Consider the following 24,245-nt stretch of genomic DNA (forward strand, 5'->3'; position numbering starts at 1 on the left):
TGCAGTAAGAAATGCTCTTATCTCTTCTTCTTATCTTGTCTCAGGTTACACACCACCTTTCCAAACTCTTTGACAGCATCGTAGATCTGCAGTTTAAAGGCGATCAGGATGTTTCTGCGCACAGGGCCGTTGGAATGTACAGCAAAGAAAAGGAATACGTCCCATTCCCAGCTGAGTGTGAATGCATAGGCCATGTAAGATTTGCTTATGAGGTTCTCTATGCCAGAGAAGTATTGGGGGGATAATTTTTAAAAGTTGACCGAGAAAAAATCAACTCATGTCAAATGAGGCTCTGGTTAGTTCTGTGCTCAGAGATTCCCGCTTACCTGTGTCCGGTGTGACAGGGCTCCTCTGCCGTGCTTCCCACTCTGACCATCAGGCTTCAGCACCCTGCAGGAGCTCACACTTGCTCACAGTTGCGCCAGACGGGAGGGACTGTCACAGACTGAACGAGTAAACTCCAGAATTAGTAGCAAATGCCACCCAGTGACTGAGTCTCCTACAGAGCACACTGTTTTCACCCCTGCTCAGAGTACAGGGAAGGGTTAGGGCGAAGCAGCACCTTGCAATGAAGCACGTTTTAAAGAGGCTGTGGTTCAGGATTCTGACGTGGGTGTTGTAAATGGCTGCTCGTAAATAAAGTTGATTGAGTCCACTAAGCTAGTGTCATGTACACTAATTACCATGTGCACAGACAGTTAACATCCTCTCTTCTCTTACAGCCAAACACCTCAAACACATTCTTAAGTTATCTGTAAGAATGGCTCTTAACCATTTACGAAGCAGCTCTTGGTGTTTTCAGATGATTTAGAGGAGTTGCATCTTTTTACGACGATGCTTATATAGGTTGAGTTAATCCACAGGGTAACTGAGACAGTAGCCTCTATTGCAGAACAGTTTAGGTTGAGGCAGGGGGTTCCTTAAAGGGTCCCTTGCAGAAATGTTATGGCAACCTTTTTTTTTTTTTACAAGGGTTTCCTTTATTCCTCTCTGTTGCTTTTTAATATTGTACCAGAAAAATCCTGCCAATTGCAGGGGAAGCAGATGGTGGAATACTTTGATTAAAGTATATTTGTGATCTCTGGGGCTCTTTAGGATATTATTACAATGATTAGAAAAAATCACCATAAACTATCTTGACAAAAGTGTGTTGCTGTCTGCCTCCCCCCGGCAGACTGCTAGCTGACTGGCATAGTGCCCAGGAGGACAGTCCAACCATAGATGTGGGTGTCACTAGCAGGAACCCTTGGTACTGAAAGTTTTCACAGTGCTCTAACTTATTTTATATAAGCAACTTATGCTAGAGACTTTTGGGCATGTAGCACATTTACCCTCTAATTGCCTGTTTTATAAAAAGATGCTTTTACTTTAGGTCTTCCCCCCACCTTCCCCCCACACTTTTATGATTGTTTCCTCCCCAGTTTCGGCTCTTTGCGTTTTATTCGACAGGTGTTTATTGAATACCTACTATGTACCAGCTGCTGGGTTTGGCTTTTGGAGATCCAGAAAAGAATAAGACATGGCACCTGTCCTGGGGGACCTCTTAAGCTTATTGAATAAATGGATATTCACATAATTAGTGATAATGGGAAGTGATAATTCTTGTTATAGAGGGTCGGACAGAAGCTGATGAAAGACCAAGAAGTGGGAGATCAAGCAAGCATCTCATCAGGGCTTAGTTCTCAAATTATATTGAGCTGAGTTGCCGTTGGTGGCATAGTCTGTGAACACGGGTTGATGTGTCACCTTGTATGTGTGTTTGGTCTTCCCAGATGGACTGGAGAGTCCTCGAGAACAGGTGGCCATACTAAGGACATGGATCCCAGGGTATCTGGGATATTTTCAAGTGATACCTAATTTACTAAAGGAGCTTGCTGCTTGGTGACATTAAGAGTTGTGTGGAGTGACTGCAGTAGTGATTAGGTCACCCTCTCTCAGGTATCTGAACAAAGCCCAGCTAGGAAGCCGGGAGAGAAGTCTTTTAGGATGTTGGGGATGGTTCTTCCCTTTTTCTTCCAATAGGGAAGGCTGTCAGCTCACTGACCACGTACCGCTCCTTCCCAGTTCTCCAGAGAAAGAGATTGTAGGAATGAATGCTGTGTCATCTTCACAGAGGCGGGGAAAGAAATCAGTTGTATAATCTTCAGGATCTCATATAGTCCTTGGAATTAATTTATTATAGTTATTTTTTTATTGATATGATCAATTATTTGCAAACGGTATAGGTATCCTTTTTGTTATATAATATCATCCCAAAGAAACAGATATATGGATAAATATAACAAAGCATATTTGAATAGGATGGAAAACTGGCTGAAATATATTTGTGGGAGCAAAATAAACTTCAAATGAATTTTTTTAAAAAAGATTTTCACAAGTCGGCAGTTGTCCTCTCATACTCTCCTGCTGTGTAATTTATGACAAGTGTGAGGATGAGAGCCAGTAGGGAATACAATTAAGATACTTGCTGAAAACACTTTGGCTTAAGACTAGGAACTATGTAGATTTGAGGGTAGAATCTTTAGTGGATTTAAAAATTATCAAAAGATAACATTTAAAAAATCAGTTTCCTAGACTCACAGACATAGAAAGCAAATTTATGGTTACCAAAGGGGAAAGGGGGCAGAGGGATAAATTAGGAGTTTGGGAGTAATGGATACACACTGCTATATATAAAACAAATAACAAGGACCTACTGTATAGCACAGGGAACTATATTCAATATCTTGTAATAACCCATAATGGAAAAAATTCTGAAAAAGAATATAACTGAATCCCTTTGCTGTATACCTAAAACTAACACAACATTGTAAATCAACTGTACTTTGGTTTAAAAATCAATTTCCTATTATTTCCAAACCTCTAGAATTTTACTCCAGCATATTGGCTGTGATGCTTGGTTTCTCAAAACACTGTGTGTTATCAGAGGGGATCTTGGTCTAGAACCATCAGGTCTTCAAATCTGAAAAATGAATAATGGAGAACACCTTGTCTGTTTAGGATGTGGAATTTTATCAGCCAGCTGGTAGGTGAAATAAGATGAGCAGTATCCCGGTAGAATCCAGGTTCATGTAGGAAGGACTTCATTAATCAGTAGTTCACTGGCTCGTTATACATATAACTGCGTAGCCTTCAAGGCCATGAGAGGATGGAATAATCCCTTTTCCATAGTTAAGCCTGTGTTACAACACTTCCATTTGCTTCAAAAGGTGGAAACGTGGCTTCTGCAGCTGGAACAGACCATGAAAGAGACAGTGCGACGTTCTATCACAGAAGCCATCGCAGCCTATGAGGACAAACCCAGGGAACTGTGGATTTTTGATTTCCCGGCTCAAGTCGCACTAACTGGCTCACAAATCTGGTGGACCACAGATGTAGGAATAGCCTTCAGTAGGCTAGAGGAAGGCTACGAAACGGCCCTAAAGGATTTCCATAAAAAACAGGTATTTTATAAGATTTATGATTTTGAGATTTAAAGGGACTTGAAGAGGTAAGCTTCATTCATTCATTCTTGTTTTATGGAGTGTCTTCTGTGTTCAAGGTATGATGCTAGGAAGATTTTAGCAATCGTTCGTTTAGCTTTCCATTTTATAGTTTGGTGTTGTCCTTCTTGTTTTCTACATGGATTTAAAACACATCCATCCTTAAACAACAAGGTCCTCCTGTATAGCACAGGGAACTATATTAAATATCCTGAAATAAACCATAATGGAAAAGAATATAAAAAAGAATGTGTGTATATATATATACATACATACATATATATAACTGAGTCACTTTGCTGTACAGCAGAAATTAACACAACACTAAATCAGCCATACTTCAATAAAAAATAAATAAAACAAACAAATAAAAAACATCCATCTTTGTCCATTATCTCCCAAGGATCTAGTATACCACCCACACCTAGATACTGTACATATTTTTTTCCTCCTATATAAGACTCTCCAATTACGCTTTCAAAGGAAGTTGCAGATGTCAGTCATCTTTACCCCTAAACACTTTTATTAATACATACCCATTTCATAAGTTAAATTTCAGTTACTCTATCTCAATTTACCAAAGTTCTTTTTGGTTCTTTAAAAATCAGTTTTATAATGACATGTCTTCATTATGGTTTTTATTCTTCTATCTCATTAATAGTCTTATTTAGGTGGTTCTGTTCCTTTGAGGCTGTTTTTTTTAATTTGAACTTATTTTTTGTATGTTTATTTTTAAAGGTTATCTTCAGGTTGGCTTTTTTTTTTCTGGAGGAATTCTGTGTGTTCTACACTGAGCAGATGTCCCTACGTGTTTTTCTCCTTTTTGCCTGCAGGTTTCGTGAGTTCGGGATTAATTTTGTGGTTAGTTACTCAGTCTGGGATTTACCGATCATAGTGGCAAGGTCATTTTGGATGCCATAGCTTCACATGGCTTAGGCCTGAGATTTTGATTTCTTTTAGACGACTTTTTTCCTATCCAAAGCCCCAAGATGTTTCACGCTTTCCTCTTGCTTCTCTGAGCTGGGGGGTAGAGTTTTCTAGAACCTTTTATTGGACTGTGTAATACTCTGAGGATCTTGGCTTTATGTCAGCATCTCAGTTCTAACTCCCTGCCTTGCTCAGGGAGTATAAGAGGCAGAGAACAGAAATGTTGTGTTGCCATGTGGGCAATTTAAATTTCAGTCTCCGATGTGTGGGTCTCTACTCAAATTCTCCTTTCGGCTGCCGTGGCATTAGCCTGTTAACCTCATTCTACTGCTTTAGCTTGGATTCACATCCTTGGCATTAGGGACTATCACCCACTCTCCCCCAACCCTCTCCCTTTCTTCCTTCTGCCTCTCTGTTTCCCCCTCTCTCATGTTTGGCTATGTACTTTGCATGTGGATGTGTTTCGTTTTACTCAAATATCCTCTGTGTTAATAAAGGAATTGTCCATTCAGTTTAACCCAATATGTTATAAGACTGCCTGTTGTTATTATCACTGCTATTTAGGTGGTTTTTATTTTTGGCTCTCAGTAATAATACTGTAGTAAACAGCTTTGTGTTTACATCCATGTAAACATACTGCATATTTTATTTCTTCAGGATAAACCTCCAGATGTAGAATTGCTAGGTCAGAGACTATACCTTCTTAAGCCTTTGAAACATCATGTCAAGTTTACCTTCCCAATATCAGTGCATGAGAATTGTCTGTTGCCTCCCCTGTCATCAACATTGGGTTGATTCTTTTTTTTTTTTAACGTCTTTATTGGAGTATAATTGCTTTACAATGGGGTGTTAGTTTCTGCTTTATAACAAAGCGAGTCAGCTATGCGTATACATATATCCCCATATCTCCTCCCTCTTGCGTCTCCCTCCCCCCCTCCCTATCCCACCCCTCTAGGTGGTCACAAAGCACAGAGCTGATCTCCCTGTGCTATGCGGCTGCTTCCCGCTAGCTGTCTGTTTTACATTTGGTAGGGCATATATGTCCATGCCATTCTCTCACTTTGTCCCAGCTTACCCTTCCCCCTCCCCGTGTCCTCAAGTCCATTCTCTACATCTGCATCTTTATTCCTGTCCTGCCCCTCGGTTCTCATGGCACAGGTTAGAAAGCCCAGAGATAAACTCACGCACATATGGTCACCTTATTTTTGATAAAGGAGGCAAGAATATACAATGGAGAAAAGACAGCCTCTTCAATTAGTGCTGCTGGGAAAACTGGACAGCTACATGTAAAAGAATGAAATTAGGACACTCCCTAAAACCATACACAAAAATAAAATCACAATGGATTAAAGACCTAAATGTAAGGGTTGATCCTTTTTATTCTTAGAGCTAAAGTTATTTATATTCCAGTAGCCTTAGGTTATTCAGCTAATTAAGAAAATTTAGCTTTTTTCTCCTTTAAAATAATTTTAAAGTTTTCCATTTTGTTCAAGTTATAATAATGCTTCTTTTTCGTGTTAGATGAGAAGTAGACAAAGAGGGTGGTTTATGAAGACAGTATTTACAGGCTTAATTATGAAACACTTCCAGCATGAATTGAAATGTTTGACAGACCAGCCAACAGATGCCTTCAATACAGCATTTCAATGTTGCCACTGGTACTAATACGCACACCAGAGCAGCTAACATTTGAATATTGTTAAAGCTGCAGCTTGGTTCATGAGAAGTGTGTGCATCTAAATTGAAACCCCATTAGTTTTCACTCTTTAAAAATGGTGGTAACAGTCTGCTGGAGTTTGTTTTTAATTAAAACTACTCTTGCTAATACTGTGAGCAGTTTTTAAGGTGAACTTCAGTCCTTTAAAATAGCTCAATTTCAAAACTGAAATCAGAGTTGGCTGTAACTGACAATCTACCTGAACAAGTAATTTCTTTCCTTAGTTCTCAGTTCCAAATTGTAGTGAGGTAAACGAAGATAATTATTTTAAACTTTATTTCCCACCAGACATATTGTAATTGCATGTTAGGTAGTGTTGGGATTAAAGGCAAAAATACTGCATTTTGAATGTATATCCCTGCCTCGCCAGAGTCTTTGAAGGTAAAACAAATAAAATATAATTTCTCAAATTTGAGCGTTCCTTGGCAAAAGTATTTGGTTAGGCTTGGGATCTGATAAGAAAGTTTTTCCATTCTTCCTTTATCATTGAGCTGTGTGCAAATCAGCGAAAAAGAGATGGAAGCATTTTGGATTCAAAATATTAATTACAAGTGTGCTGGGACATTGCCTAGGGTACTTTTAATAAGACTCACAATAAACAATATAAAGCTTTTCTTATTTAACTATTTATCCTTTCTGACCACAAATATTCAGAAATATTATAGGTATAAGAAAGAGACTCTCATTTTCCTGCTTAGGGTCAGTTTTGGGCCTCATTTTTAATTGTTGAGAAATTTCTCAGAAACAATTGCATACCGTGTTGATAGTGTTCTTATCTCGCCCTGACCCTTTGACCCAAATAGGGAAGGCTGTGAAGGCTGCAGTTACACAGTGTATATTGGAAATGAGTTTTTTGTTTGTTTTCGTCTTTATAGAAATTTGTGACCTGATAGGCTCATGCTTCATAACAGCAGGAAGCTACAAGATGATGAGTAGAACACATATTCTCTACCGCCCCTCTCATCTGTTAACAGAAAAATTTTCCACAGACAATTTACTGACCTAGTAGGCTTTTATTCAGTGATTCATCAATCAGGCAGCATTCAGTCTGCAGATGGAAAGGAGCTCCAAAGAGCTGTAGAAGATGAGAGATTTTTATAGACCAAAGTAAGCAGGAACAAGGAAGGGGGCATTTGCTGATTAATTAAAGCAGGGTTACTTTCCTTGTAAGGAGCAAAGGGAAGCCTTGGAGCCAGGTCAGGTAACGTGTGCTGAACAGGCAAACACTGCTTGGTTGACCTAAGCCTGCTTTTTCTGGGAGAGCCCAACATAGAAACAGTTAAGTTTTGGTTTGCCGATGTGGGTAACGTGAGCGACTCCATCTTAGGCCCAACCTGGTTACTTTAACGCATCAAAAATTATATTGAATGACAAGGTATAGGGAAAAAAGTCATATTGTACCTGGAAATACTAGACCGGATAATTTGAGGAATGCCTAGAAGTTGATAACAGATGGAATCAAACTGATAGATGACTAAGAGCCGAGAAAATCACAGTCCAAACATATTAAAAAGAAGAACCTATTGCCATGATAAGCCTATTTTATCCCAATGAAACTCCAGAGAAATTACAAACTGAGATTCAGTAAAGGTAAAAAACATGTGGGGCTCATGGCCCATGGTCAGTGATAAGTAATGCGTATGTAAGAGGTGACAGTTGGAACCAGTCCTGCCTCCTGTACATCCCGAGAGATTATCAGTGAGTTTGTCCCCAGGATAAAGGCCTGAGAAATACTTCATAAACAAAGTGAGACGTTTATTGAGGACTTCTGCCATGACTCTGTCTTGACTGTAGATCTTGGGTTGGATAACTTTTTCTGGGTGGGATGGAATAGTAAATATTTTAGTCTTTATGGGCTTTGTAATTTCTTTCACAACCACTCCTCTCTGCTGTTGGAGGAGGAAAGAAGCCATAGGCAATTTTTAAATGAATGGGCATGCTGAGTTGCAATCAAACTTTATTTATAAGAACAGGTGGTGGGCCATATTTGGCTCATTACCTGTAGTCTACCAATTCCTGTTCTAGAGGAAAAAGCAGAACAGATCCTGAAGTAACTCAAGATCCCCGCAATAAGTGGAGGTAACAGGAAGAGAGATTTGTTACCCATATAGGCCATGAGTCCAGTCTGATCCATTAACTCAAGCGTTGGTTCTTTGAACAGATCAAACACTGACAAAGATTTGCAGTTCAAAGGAGACAGCAGAAACAATAAAGGGATAGGGAAAAGAAAAATCTCTTGTATGAGAAAGAGATTTTTTTTAGAAGACTGTACAGCACTACATGTGATTTTATACAAATATTTAAGTTGAAAACCTAAATTAAATGGATAATTTTCTATGAACACTGTTTCTAAGATTAATTCAAAATGAGGTGGAAAACTTGAGTAGACCAGTAACCACAGAAATAATAGAAATGGTAAGAAAGTTTAAATTTAAAGATAGGTACCTCGTAAATAGAGCCCTGTTCCAATGGTTTCTTTAATTTCTCTGAATAGTGTTTTCTGTAGTTTTCAATGCAGAGGTCTTATACATTTCTTGCTAGATTTATTTTTAGATAATTGATATGGTTTGATGCTGTAAACATATGCTAATTAATTTAAAATTTTCTAATGTTTGTGGCTGGTATACAGAAATATATTGATGTTTTAATATTTACCTGTGTCTTGAGACTTTGCCACATTTGCTTGCTAGTTGTAGTAGGGTTTTTTTTTTTTAAGTATAGTTTCACAGGCTTTCTATGTACATGAATATACCATCTGTAAATAATGACAGTTTTACTTCTGAGCTTCCATTCTCTTTTGCCATTTATTTCCTTTTCTTGAGTCATTGAATTGGCTACGACCTTGAATATAATGTTAAATAGAAGTAATCCCAGTCTTAGGGAAGGACAATGTTTTACCATTAAGTACGATAGTAGTTCTAGATTTTTGTAGATGACCTTTCTCAAATAGAGGGGAATACCTTCTATTACTACACACTGAGAATTCTTATTTTGAAGAGGAGTTGAACTTTTTCAAGTCTGCCGAGATACTCTTGTGGTTTTTCTCTTTTATTCTGTTACTAAGGTGAATTTTTGAATGCTAAGGCACTTTGCATTTATGATGTGTTACCATTTATAGATGTATATATTTTTTGCTGGATTCTATTTGCTAATTTGTCCAGAAATTCTGCATTTGTATTCATAAGGGACATTTATCTGTAGTTTTCTTTTATTATAATATCTTTGCCAGTTTGGGGATGAGGATTATGCTCCTTAAAAGGAATTGGGAAGTATTGCATTTTCATGTATTTTGTGAAAGAGTTTGTTATAGAAATCACTGGCAGTGCTATCTGGGCTTGAGGTTTTCTTTCTTTATAAATTATAAATTGATTTCTTTTATGTACATGCTGTTGTGTAGCTTTTTTGGTTTCCTTTTTTCTTGTGTCAGTTTTTGGAATTTCTGTTTATCAAGGTATTTACCCAATTTTTCCAAGTCTGGGTTTGGCAAGTTACAGCCATCTGGCCAAACCTGGCCCGGTGCCTATGTGTTTGGTAGTTTTCACGCTTCACTGGCTAAGTGGTGTCATTGCACTAGAGACCATGTACCCCTCAAAGCCCGAAACATTTACTCTCTGGCCCTTTACAGGAAATGGTCATCCACCCCTGATCTGCGTTTTCAAACTTACTGATGTGAGTTGCTCTTCCTATATCGACGTTATCCTTAGCACATCTGGAGGGTCTGGCATCGTGTCCCCCTTTCATTCCTGGTGTTGGTGATTTGTGTTTTCCCTCCTTTATTTGTAATCAGACTTTCTATGTGTTTATCAATTTTATTTAAGTTTTCAAAAAACTAATCTTGGATTTTGTTGATTTTCTCTACTGTTTGTTTTGTATTTCACTGAATTCTGCTTTATCTTGATTACTTCCTTTCATCTACTTACTTTGAGTTTAATTTGCCTCTCTTTTTCAAGTTTCTTAAGGTGGGAGCTTTGATTATCAATTCTTACACCTTTTTCTTTTCCCACATAGCATCTGAAAGAAACTTGATAACTTGATGAAGATTATCTACCAGAAACCTACAGAGAAAATCATGCTTAATAGTGAAACATTAGCATCATTTCCATTAATGTCAGGAACGGGGTACTTATGCTCACTGCCTCTGACATACATTGCTCAGTATTGTGCTGGTTTTCGCAACATGACTGAAGGAGAAGTAGGAAACGAACAGTGCAAAGGGAGGTGATAAACCGAGATTCCACAACCCATGACCTGATAGTGTCAGAGAGTGTGGGACCTGGTCTCTTTGGCAATTTTCTTGGTTCTAGCTGAAATGAAAATCCATTGTTTCTGATACTGCTTAAGTTGAAACATTGATGGGTTTCGGGATTAGAGATCTTGTTACTATTGTTAAGAGACTCAGAGAGCATTACTTCTGTGTATGTCCAGATGGAAAGAGGTTGAAGGTTCTGGTAGCTGACTCCCAAAGTGCTGTAGTAGTTACCTTGTAATGTTCACTTCAGTTTGCTGAGCTGAGGACTACACGCTCCAGATCTTAACATACCTACCGAGGGGCGCTTCCAGCTTCTTTGCCGCTGTGGCTTGGGTGTGCCTAAGCTGGGAAATCTGCCATGCCTTGATCCTGGTAAAATTACAGTCCTTCTGCTACTACAAGGAAAATGTTCTTCCTGTGTTGCCTTATTTAACCTATAGTATTTAGGGACATGTCTCTTTAAGTTCACAGACATAGCCTCTTTATACCATACCGCCGTAGGAGCTGGGTGGGGACAAAATTGAGAATCAACCACCATTATGTATCAGGAGCCAGCCCTTCTCTCTGACCTTGAGTATGTTACTGTGTATGCCTGACACCTTCCTTCATGGTGAGCTCTCCATCGTCCCACCAAGCAAGCTGGTCCTCTTTGGAAGAACACTGTGGTGTCTTAGACATTTGTAACATATAAACTCAGTGATCAAGATTCATGTCTCTTTCTTGGGAATTGTTTCCATGTTTATCTAAACATGAGAATTTATAAGAGGGGGTTGCCTAGTTACCTCCTTCCATCCACCGGAATCATTAGAGGTCAACTCTTGTCTGGCCAAGGTGTTCTGTTAATGAATATGTTATCCACATGGGAAACTTTTGGGTTTATAAAGAATACAATAAAATCCTAGAATCCTGTACTACATCCTGGCTCCACCATTTATAACTGTGTGATCTTGGGCAAATTACCTCGTATTCTCATATATAAAATGAGAATAATAATAGTACCTTCCCCACAGAGTTTTGTGATGATTAAATTAGAAATATGTGTATGTATTTATACACAAAGATAGATATTATACACACACATACTATATATATACATACACATGCACACATATATAATAATGCTTGTCAGATATGTTAGCTAGTAAGTGCTCAATAAATGTTAGTTCTTATTATCTGCTGATGCCATCAGAGAGGAACTAGATCAATGGCAGTGGGGCTGGTGTTCTGCCCTCTGCACCGTCCTCTTGTTAAAATGGAAGGATGGCCTCTGACCATCTGGAGCCTTGTCTCCATCTGTGCTTTGGGTCTCGTTCGCAGGATTTCCGTGACTTCCTTCTCTACTGTGTCTTCAAATTCTTCCACTGGCTCATTCCCATCAGCAATTAAACATCCCCATCTCTCACATTGCTTAAAAACAATACAACCACCAAAAAGTATTCCTTGATGTCACACCTCCTTCCATTTCCTACTCTGTCGCTGGAACTTATATTATAACCAAGCCTTTTTTTTTTTTTTTTCGGTACGCGGGCCTCTCACTGTTGTGGCCTCTCCCATTGCAGAGCACAGGCTCCGGACGCGCAGGCTCAGCGGCCATGGCTCACAGGCCCAGCCGCTCCGCGGCATGTGGGGTCTTTCCGGACCGGGACACGAACCCGTGTCGCCTGCATCGGCAGGCGGACTCTCAACCACTGCACCAGCAGGGAAGCCCATAACCAAGCTTTTTGAACTAAATATCTATACTTACTCATTCCATTTTTTCATCCTCATCTCTCTCCAAGAACCATTTCTAATGACTTGACTGAGTATATTTCTGTTTTTTTAACGTTAGAAATACTTCCTTTTCAAATGCCCTCTTCCCTTATATTCATCTTTATTTGAATTCCACTTTTGCACGTACTTCTTGGGTTATTCTTCAGTTTTCTTTCCTGTTCCTCTTCCTCCTCCTGCCTCTTAACTGTTCCCTGTGGCTCTGACTTAGATCCCTTTTTCTTTTCACCACACCACATATCCCTGGCTAATCTCATCTGCCCTTATGGCTGCTCAGTTTCTGTTGTAATATGCTGGTGACTTTGACCTCCAGCTCAGACCTTTCTCTTGAAGTGGAGTAAGGGGCATATTGGACTTGTCCACTGGAAATTTGACAGGCACATCCAGCGTAGAACATTCAAAATACATTTACTTTTCTCAAACCCGCTTCTTCAGTGCTTCCCAAGTTCATTAAAAAACACCGACTCTTCACCAGTTGCTCAGACTAGAAGCCCATTTGACTCCTCTTTCACCTGATACCCAGTCAACCACCAAGTCTCTTCAGTTGCCCTAAATATAGTTATTCTTACTGTTTCCTTCTCTACTTTGTTAATAACCTGGTCCCAGCTACTCTTCTCTTGCCATGAGTGTAGCATCCTCTTCTCTGGTCTTTTTTCTCCAATCCTGTTTCCCTCCAATTAATCATACTAGAGGCAGAGAAATCTTTTAGAAACACACATCCGATTATCACCCCACCTCCCTAAACCCTTCACCAGTGTCTTCTTGCCCTTGAATTGAAGTTCAGACCGTCAGAAAGTTGGCCCAGCCCTGCGTGTTTGGGACCCTGCTTCCCTCTACAGCATCCTTACATACCTGGTCTGCCTCTCCGTTTCCCTCTCACCATCCCAGACTTTTTTCAGTTCCCTCCCAGGGCCCCCTGCCATATCCTGAGCTGCTTCCTGTGGCTTAAACACTGCCTCCCTGGGTGGGAAACCCCTAAACTCTCTACAGCCTAAATCGTACTCACTCTTTAGTTCTCACCATAAATACCCTTTCCTGTAAAATGTCTTTCCAAGCTCTCGATTAAGCCAAGTCCTATTTCTGCGTGCTGTCATAGTACTTTTGTACTTGCCTTAGCAAAACAATTGTAATTATTTATCTGCATTCCTCATTGGCCTGTAAGCTCTGGAAACAGTAACCACGTTAGTGTTGTGTGATTGAGGGGATGAGAGAACAAAATGTTGTTCAGGTGTGTATTATTGCTGTCATTCATCTCTTCCTTTGTTTATTCATACGAGTGTTTCCTGAGCACATGCTTTGTGCTGGCTGCTATGCTACATGTGGGAGTGTAGTGTTGAATAAGACAGATAAGGACCTTGCTCCTTGAGAGCTTACAGTCAAGCAGAGGAGAGAAACAGTAAACAAGGAAGTAAATAAGTGAATGATAAGATACTAGTAAGAACCATGAAGAAAATAAATTAGGAACATGTAGAATAACTGGGTAGGTGGAAATAGGATGGCCAAGGAAGGCTGATCTGAGGAGGTGAACTTAAAGTAAGACTTGAATAATGAGAGGAGGCCAGCTCTACAAAGATCAGAGGGAAAATGACTCCACACAGGTGAAACAGTCTCTGTGACCTTGAAGCAGCCATGATGGAGAAACAGAGAAGGCCAGGATGGTTGGAGTGATGTCAGGTGGGAAAAGAGTGATGGGAGGTCGTGGAAGGCTTTGTGTTCATGGATAGGAGTTTGGACTGTAAGTGAAGGTAGGCTTCTTTCTGGTTCAAGATACACCGTACATATGCTCCAGCTAAACCAAGGTGTACTGGGAAAAGAGCCACTTGAGTTTCAGAGGTACGTTTTTGACCTGAGACAAACATCCTTGATCCAGTAGAAAATCATGTGACATTTCTTTAATCAAGGGCAAGAATAAGTGCTGATTACATGATAAGGTATATATTTCTTAAAAGCTGCTGAGGAACATTTTATATATGTCACAGACCATAAACTTGTATGCAGTTACAATATGAATGTATAGTAATTGCTTCCTGATGCCACTGTCCAGATGATAGATATTTTATAACTACTATTTGTGTGTGTGTGTGGGTACAGAATTTTATTACTTAGAAAAGAGCATCATTGGGAAAGTTTAATCTTGAGAGACAGTTTAAGATCCCCAACATATAATGCTGTCCAGATAATGTTGATGAGCTGTATTTTTAATCATCTGTCACTTGACAGAACTTTTGTAGAAAAAGAATCAATAATGGAGAAATCACAGGGAAGCTCAGACAAGACATTGCTTGTGAAAGCACTTGAAAAATGTTCTTAAGAGACATAAAATATTATTACTGTTGTTACAACCAACTCTTTCTAACCAAGTACTGGTACTGGTGTAAGATTTGTGACTCTAAAGACTGGATATCTTGACCGAGATAGAAAATATCCAATGCCAAAGTACCTTCTTTCTAACCAACATGCCTATAAATTTTGTTGAGAAACTTACATGTGTATACGCTATTACTGTTCATTCAGTCATCTACTCAGTACTCAAGCATGCATTGAGCACCTACTTTTCAGTTTTGTTTGTTTGTGTTTTGGCTGCGTTGGGTCTTTGTTGCTGTGCGTGGGCTTTCTCTAGTTGCAGTGAGTGGGGGCTACTGTTCATTGTGGTGCGCAGGTTTCTCATTGCGGTGGCTCCTCTTGTTGCAGAGCAGGACTCTAGGGGCACGGGCTTGAGTAGTTGCAGCATGTGGACCCTAGAGCACGCAGGCTTCAGTAGTTGCAGTGCATGGGCTCAGTAGTCGGGGCACACGGGCTTAGTTGCTCCGCGGCATGTGGGATCTTCCCGGATCAGGGCTCAAACCTGTGTCCCCTGCATTGGCAGGTGGTTTCTTAACCACTTCGCCACCAGAGAAGTCCCTGAGCACCTACTTTTCAACAGCTAGTGGCTCTGGGGACAAAGCACTCAGCTAGACAGATGCAGACCTTGCCCTCATGGAACCGAAAATCATGATGAACACTGAACATGGCATACTGAAATAATAATCACCTCTGCTTTTCTTCTCATGTAACTACATTTTGTAGATAGATGTAGGATATTGAAAGTAGAATATACAGCAACAGCTATAAGGCTGCTGTATATGCTGAATGTCTAAAGTACGTACTTTTTATTCCTTTGAACCACTTATTCATTGTGTTTGATTTTAAGTCTCTCTGGAATACTTTTTGCATAACTACCATTTGTCCAACTTGAAAGTGGTGGGTGGATTGATCTTGTGGAGGCTGGTACAGGAAATCTATGTGATGTGATCAGTAAGAACTCAGGCTCTGACGTCAGAGTGTCTGGATTTGAATTCCCCCTGCCCTGTTTAGCAAGTGTGGTTAATATGCCTACGAGTCAGTTTTCTCCTCTGCAAAATGAGGATAATAGATCGTTGTGAAGATTACACGAGGTGACACAGACGATAATCCTAGTTAGTGCCGGGCACGTTGTAGACTCTGATTTAATGTGAATTGTGTGCGCTGCGGTTATGCCATCCTGCCTGCCTTCTCCATGCTTACTGTAATTATAGAATCTTCTCCAGGGCAGCTGCACAGCAGTCTCTGGGCAGTTTGCATTGTTTGGTGTTTTCTGGAATGTGGTAATAGTACTATAGGGAATATGTTTGTTACAGTAGGTACAAAGGTTTGAGAGCCTTTGATGATATGATATATTCAGTTGCAACCAGTTCTTTCAGGCTCTAACAGCTTGTCATTGACTGTCCTTTGCAGAGCTAAACCGGAAAGGGGACAGTATAGTTTTACAATATGATACCCCGGAATAAGGCAGAATTTTGTTGTTGTTGTTAATAAGCTTTGAGTAAGACAGGAATGTTTTGTGTAAATAAGCATGCTAACAAAATGACCACCTAAGAGTATCCTTCAGAACTTTCTGACCACAGTTAACAGTAAGATATATTTTATATCAGATCAAGTTTACACACATACGTATACACTCAAGTGTGAAACTGAAATAAACTTTCACAAAACAGTACATATTCTTACTACTGTAGTGCAGCTTTTTTATTTCATTCTATTCCATGTCATTCCATTCCATTTCATTCCTTTCCATTCTAGGAAAAGAGACCAGTAGTTTGAAAACTGTTGATCTCAGAAATTGGTGGGCAAGAATAGCACAGGGAGATCAGCTCGGTGCTTTGTGACCACCTAGAGGGGTGGGATAGGGAGGGTGGGAGGGAGGGAGACGCAAGAGGGAAGAGATATGGGGATATATGTATATGTATAACTGATTCACTTTGTTATAAAGCAGAAACTAACACACCATTGTGAAGCAATTATGCCCCAGTAAAGATGTTAAAAAATAATAATAATAATTTGGGGATCAAAAAAAAAAGAAATTGGTGGGCAAGACAATTCTTGTTTAGACAAGAATAGGGGTATGAATAAGAATTAAGTGGGTTAGTCATCAGCTGTACTGTTTAAATCTTTTCTCAGTTATCATCCTACATCCCATGCAAAAACACACGAACAAAACCCAAAACCAACCAAACAAAACAGCACTTGGTATTTAGTCCTTAGTATACTTCGACAGATGTTAACTCAGTTTGATCATTTAAAATTTTGCGGTCATTTCTCTTCCAGCAAAGTTGCAGAGCAGATCGTGGTTACATGGAGAGTGAGTTCAGTGCAGCCAAGAAACTTTGCTTCTGCCTCTGGCTTTGTCATTACCTCCAGGTTGACCTGTCTTCTCTGAGTCTCAGCTCAGAAGGCGGAGGGGGGGAGGGGCAGTAATAATATTTATTCTATTTAAATTAAATAATTTAATTAAATCCCTCCCTCCTGCTCCTACCCCCAGGGTGGTTTGACAGCCAGCTGGGACAATGTATTTGAAATAGTTTTGTAAACTAAAGGGACTTTTACAAATATAAAGACTACTGAGCTGTAAGATTCTGTATTTGTAACTATTACCTCCTTTAAAAAATACGCCTTCTAGATTTCTCAGTTGAATACACTGATTGCACTTCTGCTGGGAGAACTTCTACCTGGAGACAGGCAGAAGATCATGACAATTTGTACCATAGATGTCCATGCCAGAGACGTGGTGGCAAAACTTATTTCTCAGAAGGCAAGTTATTTGTAGAAATTTCATGTGTTTTTTGCTGTTTCCTAAAAGTGGTATTTATTATCAAGAGTACTTCTAAGAAAGTCGTTTTTTTGTTTGTTTGTTTTTTTAAGGTTGTATATTTTAATTAGTCCTAAGAAGCTGAGTGCATTTACTTTGGGTATTTTTTATTTGGGTTAGCAAATATATTATCCTCATGAGAGTTATCCCAAAGGGTTCGGCCAAGTCAGGAGCCTCTAATTCAGATCAACCAAAAATTAAGTCAGGATGGAGGAGCCATAGGAAGTCACGTGTTCATTTCCCTGTCTTCCAGCTTCTCTACACATAATTATCCATTGGCCTGTGATAACCACCACTGTGGCTTATCCAGCCAGTAGCAGTAAGATTGTGTACCACCTAAACCATCTCTGTGTGCTTTTGATTATTTTCCTTTTGAAAAAAGAGAAATGTTGGCCACCCCTTGTCTTTTCCATTCAAAGCTAAATTACTTTCTTTAAAGAAGTTATTTTCTAATCCTTTCAGTGTGTTATTAACCTTCTTATCTCTTTAAAAAGTCCACGTGTCTCTTAGATACCGGCAGTGTTTAATGCGGAAGGAGAATCTCTCACCCTTTTTCCAAAATACACTGCTACTTAAAATGTCTGAAATACGCTTGTCTAGTGAACAAAATTGACATACCATGCCCATAACCTACTTCTTCCAAATCCCTTTTGTTTTTTGAGAGTGGCATTTCCTTTCACAATTTGAATGCATGCTTGTATTGTGAGATGTTTGCTGTTGTTTTTCTAGTTCCTTCTCAATTTATTAAAAGCAAAGTGAATTTTAATTCTCTTCACAAAGTGCTAGCAAATGCTTCCTTATGTAAGCATAAAGTTAAAAAAAAAAAAACTTCTTGATCCAGGTTCAGGACCATCAGTGAAGAGTGTTGCTTAATTGCTAATCTAAAACTGATCCTTGCAAAACACCATTACCATGTATTCTCATTTTGATTGATAACTACTCTTTGAATATGACCTTGCATATTTTATTATGTTTTATCAGTGGTGATTTGCTTGCAGCAGGATAAATTTTGATTTAAAATATGTTCTTTATTTTGTACTTAAAGAGATAGAGACTGTCTAGTTCCTGCTCATTTAGTATGCATAAGTATGCAATGTCGAGACTTATGTAGATATCAGACAAATGACTAGATAATAATTTTGGTAACTTCCAGTGATTCCTAAGAAACCCTTGGGTCAATTGGATTTTGAAAGAGACTGGAATTATTTTTTCAAACTGGGAAAATAATGGATAGAATTGAGTGAAATAAGAAGGAATAGCAACGAAAAAACCACTGTTGTTTGGTTTAATGAAAAATGACGTGGAAATCTCTACTAAAAGCAGAACAGTTTGAGAATGGACTTGGTTGAAAGTATAGTTTATTTATACCTCTGACATGCAGAAATAATGGATTATGTGCTATTTTAATACAGAGTGTATTTTTCCATCTGACTTCGGTGATAATGAATATAAAGTCACAAAAGTGATCAAATCACCTGGGGTGATTCATGAAAGGGGAAAAAGCATTGCTTCAGCAAATTGATGTTGTTTTACAGTAATAGGCTTCTTAAAATGAAGACGTTTATTACACACATATTTCTGATTAAGTATTCATCCATCTACATGCAATTACAATTTGCAGTAGCATACAAGAGACCTACCTTTTGTGAGATTTTTTAAGAGTAAAATGCGACTCAACCGAGTTGATTAGATTAATAGATTACATTTGTGGCCTTAAAACTATCAGCGTCCCGTGTGTGATGATCATGTGATGTTTTTAGGTCACCACTCCCCACACTTTTGCTTGGCGCTCTCAACTTCGTCACCGGTGGGAGGACACCCAGAAACATTGCCTCGTTAATATTTGTGATGCCCAGTTGCAGTACTTCTACGAGTATTTAGGAAACAGCCCTCGACTAGTGATCACTCCTCTGACTGACAGGTAACAATGATAAGTTGGAGTCAGATGGGAAAAACCAAGCCAAAAGTTCCCCAGCATGGGTAAAGATGTCTGAGATTGAAAATAAAGGACTGTGAGAAAATGATGAACAAATTGCGAAACTGTATGAAAGCAGAATGTAAATGCACTAATTGAGTGACATAGCAAATGTTGGTGTTAGAGACACGTTAGAGAGAACCAAATTACAAAAGCAGAATTACAGACGCTATGTGGTATGCACATCATGAAATCATGAGCAGTTAATATGGCTGAAGGCAGCATCTTTGATCTCGGAGTCCATTCCCTCTGGTTATTTATGGCTAACGCCCTGATATTAGAAGTGTAAAAACTGCCTCCCTTTATTAGAAGTGTAAAAACGGGAATTGCCTGTAGTGAATTCATTTTTGAAGGATTACATACAGTGAAAGGAAGAAAAGGAGAACAGAAATGATTCATCAGATACAGTACTTCTGAAGCACTGTACTGAGAACTGTCCCAGTGTCAAGCAGGTAGGGTTCCTGCTCTCTCAGAGCACACTTTCTAGGGGAGTGTGGTGTGTGAGTGGCTGGGAATGAAGAGGAAGAGTAAACAAATTAACAAAGCTGTGTTAGGTGGTAATATATGGTGTGACAAAAATAAAACAGGATGATAGGTTAGAAAGCGTCTTGAAGGGAGAGCCGGCTCTAGATTGTATGAGAGGACATTTGAGCCAAGACCGAAATGATAACAAGGAACCAGCTATGCACACATCCTGGGCCAGAAAGTTACAGGCAAAGACAAGTACAAAGTTTCTAAGATGGAAAAGGAGCTTGGTAGGTTCAAGGGGTAGACACAGAGCCCAGTGTGGCTCAAGCCTGTCAAGGGAGCAAGGGATTCTTAAACGTTCGTTGCCACTTGACTCCAAGTTAATAGATACACACGGTCAGACGTGAGATTCTTTGTTCGTATTCCAACCTCTGCTGAATTGTTTGGTGGGAGAAAGCATATTTAGTCCTTGGTATTCATGAAAGAGAAATCACACCTCAAGATCATGTACGTGTTCCCAGTTATCCAGTTACCACGATGCCGTATACTTGATCTGGGAACGGAAGGGCAGACGGTAGCAAGTCTGTCTGTCGAGCTGGGTAGCGGTGGCCCTGGGAGGCTGCTGGATTTCCCTCACTAACTTTGTGATCTTTCTCGCACACACTGATCTGCTCGTGATGTTGTCCTTGATAAATCGTATGGCTTCTGCAGTTGTTTCTCTAATTCAGTTCCCTTTAACTTGGCTCTAAAAGTCAGTGTTCACTATCTTAATTAGTTAATTTATGTACTGCTTTCAGGGTGAGAGATTAAACTTCGTAGCTTGACAAAATCGCTTGAAGAGTCAAAACTGCAAATGCCAGAGTCTGCTGTATACGTGCCCTTGCACATAGAGAAGGGGGTGGGGAGAGGCACGGCGTACAGGAGAAATGGGGAAGAGGCATTTTTAAAAATTACCGGTGTGTGAGGCCCATAGCTTATTAACTTTTTAATTTAAAGATCACTATGTGGTTTATTTGGAAGTTAAAAGGAAGATGAATGTTCCTTTCATAGAGTGAATAGGGCCGTATAAGATGTTCACACTATGTACATTTCTTTCCCATTTCCTTCTTTGGATTGTTTACTAATTGTTTAGATTAATACAATGCTGCCTTTCAAACACTTTCACTACGTCTTGTTTGATGCCGACCTTCCCCTTGTGTGGTAGACTAGACAGAGAGCATTTCCTTCTCCCCTACGTGGGCAGGTTCAGAGAACCAAGTCAACCAAGCTTGTAATTGAGAGATTTGGGCTGGAACACAGGTGGATTGGTTTGGGGGTGCTAAGCTGCTGTTCCAGAGAGACCCAGAATATAAGTCCTTCGATAACATGGCAGCTGGGGTCTCAGTTGTGTGACATTCCCGAGGAGGATGGTCCAGCTGTATAGGCTTCTGGGTGGCTGACATGCTACACGTGGTTTGCACATTTGTTTCAGCCAGTGGGAAAGGGGAAAACGTCTCAAAGGAGGCATCCCAGGGTTAGCACACTCGTTTCAGTACATAGCATGTTGGCTGGAGCTTGGTCACTTGACTGCTCCTGGCTGGAAGGCAGGGAGGAAACGTAGTCTGCAGCATATAGGTGGTCATATGTCAGGCAAAACTTGGAACCACAAGAAAAGATTAATAGGGGATAGTCTGCACCATAAAAAGTGCTATAATTCCTAGTCCAGGGGTCTTTCAATTTCATATTCATTGTAAGATGCTCTGAAACGTGATGGCTGTAAAATACAGAAACACTCTCCATTTCCATAAGTAACTGCTTCTATCTGCGTAGTACTTTGAATTTTTTAAGGCATTTACCTTTGGCCTTCATAGCAGTCCATTGCCGTCACCACTTGGCTATCGTGTTGGGTTGGCTTTCTTAACAAAGTCCTACGATAAACTTCATTTCATGGAGGAGAAAACTGAGACATGTTGATGTCAGAAATGTAATTTAAGTTTATCTGATGAGTGGCAGAGTAGACACTAGTCCTGGGTCTTCTGCGTGTGTGTCTTCCCACTAGATCCACTGTCTGTACTAAGACAAAAATAATTCATGAGTCTGCAGAAACCTCACGTTAGGTCCTCACCGTTTATTAGTTTTCCTTCTTTTACAAGTATTAAATTCTGTCTTTGCATAATTTTCCTCAGTCTAAGAACCTCTGAATCTTCCCTGCAAAAATAACTATTATCGTAATCTAAAGACACGTAGCGACACGTTCAAAATGAATTCCTGAATACACTTTAACGTAATAAATTGTTACATCTTTGTTACATTTGCTTTTTACAGTGAAATAGGTATATATTATTTGCATACTCTGTATTTATGTTTACATATCTCATCTCTTAATGTATTTATTAAATAGCAGTTTAATGAAGTTAGTGTTTCATTCATTCATCATCCAAGATATCTATTTTTCTTTTATAAACAGTAGTTTGAGATGTCTGCCGTATTAATAATATGTTTACCTAGGAATATCAGAAATTCAAGAGCATTGCAAATTAAGTGTCATTTGTATTCAAATATGCAGCTCTTAGGAAATGAGACAAATAAAGCAGTACATTCTTCTCTGTTACTTTTAAACAGCCAAACTAAAATTAAATTTGATATTATCCTGACTCTTACCATGAACGAATCAGAGATGTGTCAGTATTTTGTGTTATAACCAGATTCTTAGACCGTGACTTCTTAAACTTTAAAAAATATTGGATTGTCCTTTACATCTTTTAGGAATCTCATAGAAGATCGTAATATTTGTGTTTTCTTTTGCTTAAAGGTGTTACATTACTTTAACTCAGTCACTTCATCTCACCATGAGTGGGGCTCCCGCTGGCCCGGCTGGTACAGGGAAAACAGAAACCACCAAAGATCTTGGCCGTGCCCTGGGCATGGTGGTTTATGTATTCAACTGTTCAGAGCAAATGGACTACAAAGTAAGTTAGTTATAAAATGATACATCCTAACAATATTATTCCTGACCTGGAATGAGTCAAACTAATAGCTAAAAACCCTTTTCTGTTACATTCTTAATGCCTCACTCCATCATTAAGTCCATAGGAAATATCTATAAGGGATTGGTGCAGACAGGAGCTTGGGGCTGCTTTGATGAGTTCAATCGAATTTCTGTGGAAGTTCTCTCCGTGGTGGCAGTACAAGTGAAGATGATACACGATGCCATCAGAAACAGGAAGAAGAGGTGAGCGGCGTGTAGCTTCTTCCTGTTCTTACAAGTAGAAAGAGAACCTTAGAGCAATGCAGGAGACCTCATCTTCACAGTCTCCAGCTGCCTCTTCCTGTCCCAGGAGATAGTTAAAATGAGAGAGACTGGTTAATTGTGAAGAATTATTTTGAATAACCTCCTGCGTTTTAGCCGTGTTTTTTAAGTGTTCATTACAACAAAGGTGTATCACATACTTTAATCAGTGGAAGAATAAGCACCCTCTACAACACGAAATCCAGTTATCAATTCTCAGTCCTGATCTTACTTGACCTTCAGCAGCATTTGACACAGTCACTCCCTCCCTTCTGCGTGACACGCTTTCTTCACATCGGTTCCAGGACTCTGCATCCTCCCAGTTTTCTCCCACCCTCAGGGCTGCTCCTTTGCTGATTGCTTCTCATCTATAAAATGGGGAGAAGTACAGTACCCACCTTATGGATTACAGCGGGAATTAAATGCAGAACACTTGGGCAAGTGCCTGACACATAGCACCATGTCAGTGTTAGCTATTGTTTTTTATTATTATTTCCTGACCTATTAATGTTGGATGTCACAGGCCTCAATCTTCAGGTGTCTTCTTTTCTCTATGTCTACTTGTTCCCTTGGTCATTTCATTTAGTCACGTGGCTTTCAATACCATATTGATGGTGCTGGCTACCAGCTGCCCAGACCTCCTTTCTGTGATATCTAGACTTACATATACAACGTCAGCAATTGTCTTGGGGCATCTGAAAACTCCATTTGATGTCTCATTGGCCTCTCATGTTTAATATAGCCAAAGTCGAAATCCTGGTCTTTCCACTAACGCTTGCTTTGTTAGTTATCCTGTCCCAGTAGAATACACCCCCACATTCTTCCAGTTATTCAGGCCAAAACTTTTCCAGATGGAGCTAGAACCTAATCGCTTCCCAACTTGGTGCCGCACTCTGAAAGACAAAACATGGTGCTTAGGGTTTGATGACTTCATTTGAGAAATCAGTATTATAATACCCAGTTGTGGTTTTCTTTGTAACATTTTTGTATACAGTGAAATCTCATGTATCTGGCCTACCCATTGACTCCCATTTCTTAGGGTATTTTGCTCAGTTAGCTGTCTTGTCCATAAGAACATGTCAGTCTCCCATCAGGGGAAGATCATCCAGCCCTTTCAAACTGTGAACCTATTACAGAAGTTTGCAGTTATTGTAGATACATCTGGATATTTCTACCTTCTAGAAAAATTCTCAGTCCTTCCGCCACATGGCTCTGGGAAACCAGTTTC

The 24,245-nt window shown here is 39.6% G+C and overlaps 1 protein-coding gene across 1 annotated transcript in view; it reads left to right on the plus strand.

Moving 5' to 3' along the window:
* DNAH11 (dynein axonemal heavy chain 11) overlaps positions 1-24,245 on the plus strand; it is a 307,654-nt gene that overhangs the window by 101,130 nt on the left and 182,279 nt on the right. The window contains 6 exon segments of the mRNA XM_024738428.1: positions 45-194; positions 3,210-3,443; positions 17,118-17,249; positions 19,067-19,227; positions 22,541-22,697; positions 22,815-22,960. Of these exon segments, the coding sequence (XP_024594196.1) occupies positions 45-194; positions 3,210-3,443; positions 17,118-17,249; positions 19,067-19,227; positions 22,541-22,697; positions 22,815-22,960 (980 nt within the window).

Source organism: Neophocaena asiaeorientalis, unplaced genomic scaffold, assembly GCF_003031525.2.
Source record: "Neophocaena asiaeorientalis asiaeorientalis breed wild unplaced genomic scaffold, Neophocaena_asiaeorientalis_V1.1 scaffold89, whole genome shotgun sequence".
NCBI classification, from domain to species: Eukaryota; Metazoa; Chordata; class Mammalia; order Artiodactyla; family Phocoenidae; genus Neophocaena; species Neophocaena asiaeorientalis.